Here is a 9,799-nt window from a genome sequence, read left to right as displayed (position 1 = left end):
AACGATTCCGTCCAAATACACGAGATCCACGCCGCTGTGATTTCTATTGCGCAACGAGTGTTTGTGACGCGTTATGTTTGAGAGGCGGGTCCGCGTGTTGGTGCCCGGCTGGTTTTGTTAGAAGCGACCAAACCTGCGAAGATATTGATGAATGTGAATCAAATCACGGCTGCGCACACAAGTGCCAAAATATGATAGGAACTTATAAATGTGCTTGCTACGAGCCGTTCATCCTCATTAATGGAACTGAATGCACTCTTGCTCCATATAACGGTCAATTCACAACACCGTCACAGAATTATATAGCAAGAGGGGCACTGTCGACCCCAGGAGAGTATGCTGGGCTGATAATATTCCTAGTAGTGGCTGCTTTTACTCTATTAGTACTTGTGCATTATTTGCGCGGTCGGAAAGTAACTGTACAGGAATGCAATCCACCAGATTATGAAGAGTTTCAAGAAAGTGTATCCAAGTAATTAATAACTGCTACATAAGTGTTTTCTTTATATAAAAAGCTAGTGGAATTGTCTCTGTGTAGCCTATACATCAATATGTTTGTTACTGTATACATTGTGTACATTATTTACATCTGCTTTAAAACCTTGCCTTTAAAGTTTCATTCACAGGCTGGTCAGACATGTGCTTTTTTTCTGAGCACATACACCCAAAGCGCGCTAAATAAAAAAGCCCGTCAAACAGCACTAAGTTATCTTTTATTCTAATACTATCTAAACATACAAGGTTTATGTTTAGACTCAGTTGGTTATGTCTAAAATGAAAGTAAACAGCTGAGAGAAACGGACGCGTGCCTGTACATTTGATGGGAGCAGGTCTTAAAGGGACAGGACACTAAACATCCTGCCGACTATAATTAAAGGGATAGTTCACCCTGAAATTGTATTTTTGTCATTATTTACTCACTCACATGTTGTCCCAGACCTGTATTAATTTCTTTCTTGTGCTGAACACACTAGAATTTGATAGTAGGAAAAAAATAAAAATACCAGCAACTGTTTGGTTTTCCACATTCTTCAAAAGAGGATTTATGTTTAGCAGAAGAATGAAACTAATTTAGGTTTAAAACAACATTCGAGTGAGTAAATGATGGTATAAAAATAACACTTTTATTTTTGGGTGAATTATTCCTTTAATGTTACTAAAACACCAAACACAGAGAAAAATCACTCACTGCTCTTGACTGAAAAACTAATACAGTTGCTTTAATAGGAATCAGTCTATATAGTGTTTTAATTTTATATTTGTTCATTCAATTTCTTGAATGCTCCTGCTAAATACATCTACTGCGCCGGGTGTGTGTTCACGGTGTGTGTGTGTTCACTGCTGTGTGTGTGCACTTTGGATGGGTTAAATGCAGAGCAGTCCGAGTATGGGTCACCATCATATGTCACATCACTTTCACTATTGTAGCCTACCTGAAAATAAAACACTGTTTATTTCATTTGTATTTTGTGTGTATTTGTAATGGGTATATTTGTTCTCATTTTTTAATAACAAAGATAAAATAACGACAAAGATTTTTATCTTCGCCCACTTTGGTCTAAATATCGACCATCCTTTTTTATATTTGGTATATTTTGTTACCTTAAAAGGCTGTCTGTATAATAGGGAAATTAGTTTGGCTGTAATGCTCAAACAACTTGCAAAATAGAAAAACCAACATGATAAAGAATCGTGATAAGATCGTGAATCGTGATATTTAAAGAAAAAATCGTGATATGATATTTTTGCCATATTGCCCACCCCTATAGCCAAGGGGGACCAAACCCATCACCCAGCCCAATAAAGTCAGAGTTATGTGTTGTTATGCTTGCTTTGCTTTTGCCAGTTGCTCTTCTAATATATGTATGCATATATAAGCATAACAGCAGGCTATTTTGTTGCTATGCTTGCTTTTTGCAGTTACTCCTCTGTCTAAAACGTTGTTTCCCTGTTACTCGTAGTCATAATACGGTACTTCACATTAGTACTTTGACCTGTATAATAATTCATCTACACATCACGAGATAACCTACATAGCCACAGACGGGATAATTTAGCTTTCAATGCTTTCCAGTTTCCAGTGAAGAACGGATCGACAGCAGAAGTAACACTATTATTTAATTTATTGTCAAGATCAGCTCGACTATCTTCTAAGGGAGAGAGAGGAACACCAGCACCGCTGATTTTCAATGTACGGCATCAGTGGGTAGGTTTAAGAAGAAATCGCGTGTGTGTGTGTGTGTAGAAAACAGCGAGCACTATTTTTAAAACAGCAGTATAGCGTCAGTGGACCCTGGTTTTCAACTGAGAAAGGTAGACCAGTGACGCGTATGACGCATTTTTCATCATCATCTTGATCATCATACATTTAGACAGCATCGTTATGTTGCGCGAGCCTTATTCTGATCTGCCGAAGACATTTGAATAATGCATGCTGGATATGCCATACACGCGTTCCCGAAAAGACTAGTTTGGTGTTTAGGAAGTGATATGGGGATTTACTGGTCATCATGTTCTGCGCGTCGGCGAGGAGATTCTGCAGGGCTGAAAATCCATGATGCAATCCCAATAGATTTAATATTTTCACGGTTTACCTAGCTTTTTGTCGTTGTCATCATAATTTCAGAGCATTGTGACCCGATGAATTTTATTCAGTGAAAGATGTTTCATCATGGTGATAAAGAAGGCAAGAAATCTGCGTTTGGACATCCTGTCAACGGCCAGATTGTTCTCTCGATTATCCTCCTCCTCCCTCCTTTTCTGGTCACCGCCTTCCCGGTTAACACAGTAGGTAAGAAATCTGCATAAAAACTGCAATTATATCATTTATACGAGTATGTGGAAAATGCGAGGCTTTCTTTGTGGTTGCACGCTGAAACTGGCTGAAGATCCTGGCCCATCATCTTCATTAGATGTTCTGTTCTGCTATAACAGTTCCTCCATGACATGACGATGCTGCTTTACAGCTGTATGTTGTGTAGGCTATATAGACTAACCTTTGGTCATGACTAAGCAGAACATTCAAAACAAGCAAGAACCACACTCATAAAATTCCAGACATCATCTAGGCCCTAAACACCTCCAGGCTTATAACAACATTTTATGAAGGTGACATTTATGTAACATTGAGTAAAACCAGCATCTCAGCAGAAAAGTGTTTTGACGTAGAATGAAAATGCCATATTGAGTGTGATGTTGGAGAGACTTCAGGGAGTGTTGTAACACCGAGTTGTAACAGTTTCACCCAACAGAAATGAGCTATGGGTGACATCACTATCATGCGCTCACCACCCTCCTGAGGTGATAGTAGTTGCAAGACAAAATGTTAAAATAGAAAGGATAACAATAAAGCATTTTAAAGAAAAGAAAAAATGCATGTTAAGTTACTGGTATCATCTGCATAAGCAGAATCGCCATGACTGACCAGACAGGGAACAATATAACTTTGTTTTTCATATAGAAGTTTAATAATAATAATAATAAATATGTTTTGTAGTTTTTTTTTTTTTTTTCACATTTGTTTACATTTTCCTAATAAATATATTCTCAATGATGTGCTGAATGCTAATGGAACGTTATTTCACCCATATTATGACATTTTAATTTTACAAATGTTAACATTTAAGTAGAAACTTTGTTTGCATTTAATATACTGCCTGTTTATAAAATCACTTGGTTCTTCCCTGTGCACTCTCAGTGGAACAGTTCTGCAAGGATCCTGGTGTTCCTGAGCACGGAATCAGAACTCCAAGCAGCGGTGTGTTCTTTGAAAACTCAGTGGCCAGGTTCTCTTGTGTGGATGGTTATAGCTTAAAGGGGCCAGTCAAGATTATCTGCACGCACTTCCAAAATGGATCGGTAGGCTGGAAACCAAGCCTTAAACCAGTGTGCCTTTCAGAAGGTGAGGCTACTCCATCTTAACCTTTTACCTGTCAGCGTCCTGTTAGCATTAAATGGTACTTTAAATCCTTTTAGCAGCCCCCCCCCCCAGTAGATGGTGTCAAATGTCATATTACATGAACTGCAACAATTTAAGTTTTGATGCATTTTCACAGTTAAGAAGTGAAATAAACAACTTTAATTGTTTAACTAATTGTATGACAGTGCTGCAGCATTTTTTATGTAGCTATTCTATCTTTCAAAGATTGTCTTCCTCCATTAATCGAGGATGCTGATGTCACAAATAAGACGTACAGGCCTGGTGACAGCCTCATTATTAGCTGTCATGAGGGATTTCAGATCCGATACCCTGATACAGAAACTATGGAATCAGTTTGCCAGGCAGATGGGACATGGGATAATCAGCCAACCTGTCAAGGTTTGATGCCAATTATTCAAAACAAATCTACTCTGTAACTGACTTTAATTCAATAAACACTACACTCTTGAAGATAGTTTACATCTGGAAAGGTTTTCATGGCTGTCCTCTGTCTCCACAGGCTGCCTCCGGCCACTGATACCTCCACACAGTTACATGAACATCTCGGAAACAGAGTTCTCTGTGCCTGTTGGGACTGTGGTCCACTACCAGTGTTTTCCTGGTTACAAGTTGGAGGGACCTGAACTTCTGGAATGCATGTATAACCTCATCTGGTCGAACACGCCACCTCGGTGCCTTGATGTTGAGGGTGAATAGAAGTATAATTTAGCAGCTTTAAGCTGAAAAATTAACAGATATGTTCAAAAGAAAACATAATTTTGTAATTATAATATTTTATATTGTTTAATATTAGCTATCTATTATATTATCTTTTATAGATTCATTTTATAATTACAAATCTTTTTACAACAATATTTTATAATTGAACCCTGAAAACTACTTGTATGGTTTATAGTTTATAGACTTTAGTTTTCTCTTAATGAGAAACTCAAAATCTTTATGAAATTTACTTATAAAATCTGCAATAATGTAAACTGAATTTTAAGTAATTATGTTATTAGGAATGTGTAAACAAATAAGGGACAAATATTAAAATGTGGTCTGGGACTCAGGAAGAGGAAATGAGTGATCTGATTAAGATGTCTTTTTCTGTGTCTGATGTTTTACAGCATGCTCTTTACCCCCGATGATAGAACATGGAGATTACATGTGCCACCCACAGCCATGTGACCGCTACATTCATGGGACGGTCGTAGAATACTACTGTTATCCTGGCTACTCTTTAGCGAATGACTACAAGTACATCACCTGCCAGTATGGACAATGGTTTCCACAAATGCAGTTTTACTGCATCAAAGATGGTAAATTAGCCTGCATTCGTTTCAGTAAAAAATTACAAACAATTTTATTTGGTCAATCATAATCAGATGAACCTTGCACATTAGCACAAGGAATGTGCAATAAGAAATAATAATAATTTTTAATGATGCTGATAGTTATGAAATTGAAGTTAAATACGCATATACTATGAACTAATGAACCTATAAAAATGTACCTATTTACTAAATTTACTTTTTTGCACACTCATGGTCTCTCTCTCTCTCTCTCTCTCTCTCTCTCTCTCTCTCTCTCTCTCTATATATATATATATATATATATATATATATATATATATAGACCACGAGTGTACAAACACACAAAAGTAAATAGATTTTTTTAACAGTATTACAAAATAATTATATTTCAAATAGATAAATAAATTCTATTCTCTTAAACTTTCTGTTAAAAATCCTGAAAACAATGTATCACAAAAATAATAATCTGTTCTTAGCATTGCATTGATAATAATGTTTCTTGAGCAACAAATCAGCATTTGAGAATGATTTCTGAAGGGTCAAGTGACATTGAAGTCTGGAGTAATGGATAACGAAAATTCAGCTTTGCATCACAGAAATAGATTACATTATAACATATATTAAAATAGAAAATAGTTGTTTGATTTATAATAATATGTCACAGTATTACTGTTTTTATTTTTTGAGCAAAAGAGACTTTCAAAAAACATTGAAAACGCGATTAATCACATTCAAAATAAGTTTTTGTTTACATAATGTGTTACGGTCGGGTGGTTGTAGCAAAAGGTGCACGAAGAAGGAGTAAACAAAAAGGAGTATTCTTTATTTAACGGCATCAACACACACTTGACATTTACTTAACTTAAGATCGGACAAAGGACTAAGGGAAAACTCAGGACTTATAAAGGGATCGGGCAAACAAGGAAACAAGATAATTAATCTAACACAGGTGAAGACGATCATTGATTAACAAAACTAGGACAGGAACTAAAACAGGAAGAACCAAATATGGGCAAAACCAAACAGAACAGAAACAGACACGTAACAGTTATCTCCCCCTCCCGGAAGGCGCGTCCCGCGCCGTAACAATGACATCGCGGGCGGGGGGGGCGGGCGCCCTGGAGGCTGGAGCAGAGCCAGGACAGGGAGGAGACAAGGGAAGCCTCCAGGGCGGATCAGGAGCCTTAGGAGGCCATGGCGGGACAGGAGACTCGGGGAGCCATGGCGGATCAGGAGACACGGGAGGCCATGGTGGGACTGGAGACTCGGGAGGCCATGGCGGGACTGGAGACTCGGGAGGCCATGGCGGATCAGGAGATACGAGAGGCCATGGCAGATCAGGAGACTCGGGACGCCATGGCGGATCAGGGAACTTGGATGGCCATGGCGGTATTATTTTTTTGGGAGCCCAAGGTGAATCAGGGAGCTCAGTGGCCTTGGCCCTTGGCCCGGCCACACAGGCAGAGACTATATGGCCCCCCCCCCAAATTTTTTTTTGGGATGATCCCCTCTAAGGGCCACACTGGAGTAGCAGACTCTTGGGGTGCTCTGGAGGAGCGGACTCTTGGGGGCGCTCTTGCAACGCGGACACTTGGGGCGCTCTTGCAGCGCTGACATTTGAGGGCGCTCGGGAGGCGCGGAGCTGGATGGAGCCAGCGGAGACGAAGGAGAGCTGGGCAGAACCAGCGGAGACGCAGGAGGACGCTCTTGCAGCGCGGACATTTGAGGGCGCACGGGAGGCGCGGAGCTGGACAGTACCAGCGGAGACGAAGGAGAGCTGGACGGGACCAGCGGAGACGCAGAAGGGCGCTCTTGCAGCGCGGACACTTGAGGGCGCTCGGGAGGCTTGGAGCTGGATGGAGCCAGCGGAGACGCAGAAGAGCTGGACGGGACCAGTGGGAACTCAGGAGGGCTGGACGGAACCATCATCGTCACGGGAGGAATCATCTTTGCCACGGGCGGAACTTTCATCGCCTCGGGCGGTGGCTGGTCTGCGTACACCTCCTCCACGATGTAAGAGGAACCCGCGAGGGATAGCACAAACTCCAGGTATTGTTTCAGGGAGCCCGGGGTAGTGGCAAGTGGTGCCTGGAGGAACAGGTAGTCATCAAGGCCGCTCCAGAAGACAACCTTCAGCGTGCCATCCTTCCATGGCACGCGGTGGGCGAGCTGGAGGAAATCTTCCATATATTCTTCTATGGAGCGGCCCTCTTGTGCGATCTGGAGGAGATCATCCTCGGGAGGCAGGTAAGTGCAGTCCATTATTCGGTTGCGGTCCGATCTTCTGTTACGGTCGGGTGGTTGTAGCAAAAGGAAAACAAGGAAACAAGATAATTAATCTAACACCGGTGAAGACGATCATTGATTAACAAAACTAGGACAGGAACTAAAACAGGAAGAACCAAATATGGGCAAAACCAAACAGAACAGAAGCAGACACGTAACAATATGTGTGTACTGTGTATATTTATAATGTTTATATAAATACACAAACATGCATGTATATATTTAACAAAAATATGTTATGTTTACATTTTAAGTATATTTAAAATATAATATAAATTATATGAAAATAAATATATACATGTAAATATATTCAAAATATATATTGTATGTGTGTGTTTTTATATATGCATAATAAATATACACAGTACACACAATGTAAACAAAAACATTTATTTTGGATGTGATTAATCGTTTGACAGCACTAATATGAATACACTTTTTCTGAAAATGTTGGGGTCAGTAAAATAAATGTATAAAATAATTTGATTCCTTTGTATTAAAACAGTTAAGATTCATATCTCCTAACCTAAACAGAATGTTAAACTTGGCTGTACAAGTTAACAAGCAGAGCTTTATTCCCATAGAGACAACCTGGCCTGGTTTTCAAGATTCTTTACTAACCACATGGAAAGTAGTGGCTTGTACAGCCACTAGTGTGCTGCTAGTTCTGCTCTTGGTGATCACAGGCAAGATGTTCCACTTCAAATGCAAATCCCAGCAAAGTCCAAGGTACGGCCGATATTATAATCATACAGTGTAGTCTGATCTACTCTTAACTTACTCATCAAAACTTATTTCTTCCTTTTTCAGTGAAGAGCAAGATGAAGGCCGAGATCCTAACATCTTGGTTGTAGATGGTGTTGCTGTACCACTTCCCTCTTATGAAGAGGCTGTCAGTGGTACCTACTGTCAGCCCCCAAACGATCTGGCCCCTGCTGGTCTGGGGAGCTCACAGCATTCAGAAGAACAAAACCCACCTTCATATCCCGGGCATACAGGGAGTCATAATGGTGTGCCATTGGACACTGGTGAGGCTGAGACCTGTGATAGCATCTCGGACACATCAGAATGTCTTCAAGGCATACAGCCATCTTCTTCCCATGCTGGTGGACTGAATAACATGTCTGAGAAAACCAATGCCATCACCTCTATGGAGGAGACCGCCTCCACAAGCCCCAGCATAGACATTGCAGATGGTAAGGCTGTGGGCTGCTGCCACCTAGTGGTAGAAACACACACTGTTTTATTATATTATTTGTGTCATATTTGAATTCAGAGACACTTACCAATGTATTGCTTTGCATTTTCCAGAAATTCCTCTCGTGGAGGATGGTGAAGTGGACTACTGATTGTTACCTTTAACTGAAAATGAGACACTTGAGATTGTTTCACTCTACTGTTGGTTATTTCAATGTTCATTTCTGATTTTGTTGAACAACATGGCGCAGGCTAAATTACTGCTCATAAGGAATTATTGCACACTTATATTTAATGAAGAGCACACCAGGGAAGGATAGGCAATAAAAATAAAAAAATAAACAAAAACTAAATAAATTCCCATTTCCTGATCATGAAGGAACTATGCATTAGACCATAGCATATTGTTAATTTAACTTTCCCACAATGCATAGCGTCTAAGTATAATAAATTATTTTTCTTGTGACTTTCACTTGGCAACCGCGCTGCATTCTGGCCAGCTTTCAAATGGTATGGACTGAAACAATGATGAATATTTCTTAAATAAATAATATGCTAACTTTACATTTGAGTTTATTTTGATTTATGTTCAGTGCATTTATCCAGGTGAACCTTGGATGAAACTAGGTACAAGCAAAAGGCAGGTGCACTGCATACATTATGACAAGCTGACAACATAGCCTGCAAAGTTGGACTATATTGGTTAATAACACACATATAAGCTAATTTACTCACAAATATAGCTGAGAACACAGCTCTGACAAGATGTCTTAATGTGATTTGGGAAAGGGAAAGAACAAAAACACTGCTAGCATGGTCAGATAAAAGTAACATTTACATTCAAATTTCTTCGAGGCAGATGAAATGAGAAGTCTCTTCAGGTGCAGCAGCACATTACACTCTTTCCAGTTCACGTGGCTCGATTGCTGCATATGGATGATGATGGCAAATACATATTTTGTTTAACGGCCAATAACTATAATAGTCATTTATAGTTATTGGCCATTAAACAGATGCATTTCTTTATATTACAGATAGGGGCAAAACAAAATCTTCTTGCGATAGTATTTTTTAGTATATA

General features: G+C 39.7%; 1 protein-coding gene across 1 annotated transcript; it reads left to right on the top strand.

Annotated features, from left to right (window-relative positions):
* The first annotated feature begins 2,257 nt into the window (after window positions 1-2,257).
* On the top strand, window positions 2,258-9,281 carry LOC306886198 (sushi domain-containing protein 4-like). The gene is made up of 8 exons (XM_079443137.1): window positions 2,258-2,791; window positions 3,698-3,901; window positions 4,145-4,318; window positions 4,440-4,628; window positions 5,050-5,241; window positions 8,106-8,250; window positions 8,332-8,717; window positions 8,833-9,281. The coding sequence occupies exons 1-8, from the start codon at window positions 2,662-2,664 to the stop codon at window positions 8,868-8,870; spliced, it is 1,458 nt and encodes a 485-aa protein (XP_079299263.1). The 5' UTR covers window positions 2,258-2,661; the 3' UTR covers window positions 8,871-9,281.
* The last annotated feature ends 518 nt before the right edge of the window (window positions 9,282-9,799 follow it).

The sequence above is a fragment of the Barbus barbus genome, assembly GCF_936440315.1.
Source record: "Barbus barbus genome assembly, chromosome: 20".
NCBI lineage: Eukaryota > Metazoa > Chordata > Actinopteri > Cypriniformes > Cyprinidae > Barbus > Barbus barbus.
The sequence above is the reverse complement of the archived record's forward strand: the minus strand, read 5'-3'. Positions and strand labels throughout refer to the sequence as shown.

Bases quoted from the DNA above. Each gene is read 5' to 3' on its own strand.
- LOC306886198 (XM_079443137.1), top strand. From the start codon at position 2,662: ATGTTTCATCATGGTGATAAAGAAGGCAAGAAATCTGCGTTTGGACAT. The intron at 3,902-4,144 runs GTGAGGCTACTC...TATCTTTCAAAG, and splicing joins ACCAGTGTGCCTTTCAGAAG to ATTGTCTTCCTCCATTAATC. The intron at 8,718-8,832 runs GTAAGGCTGTGG...TGCATTTTCCAG, and splicing joins CAGCATAGACATTGCAGATG to AAATTCCTCTCGTGGAGGAT.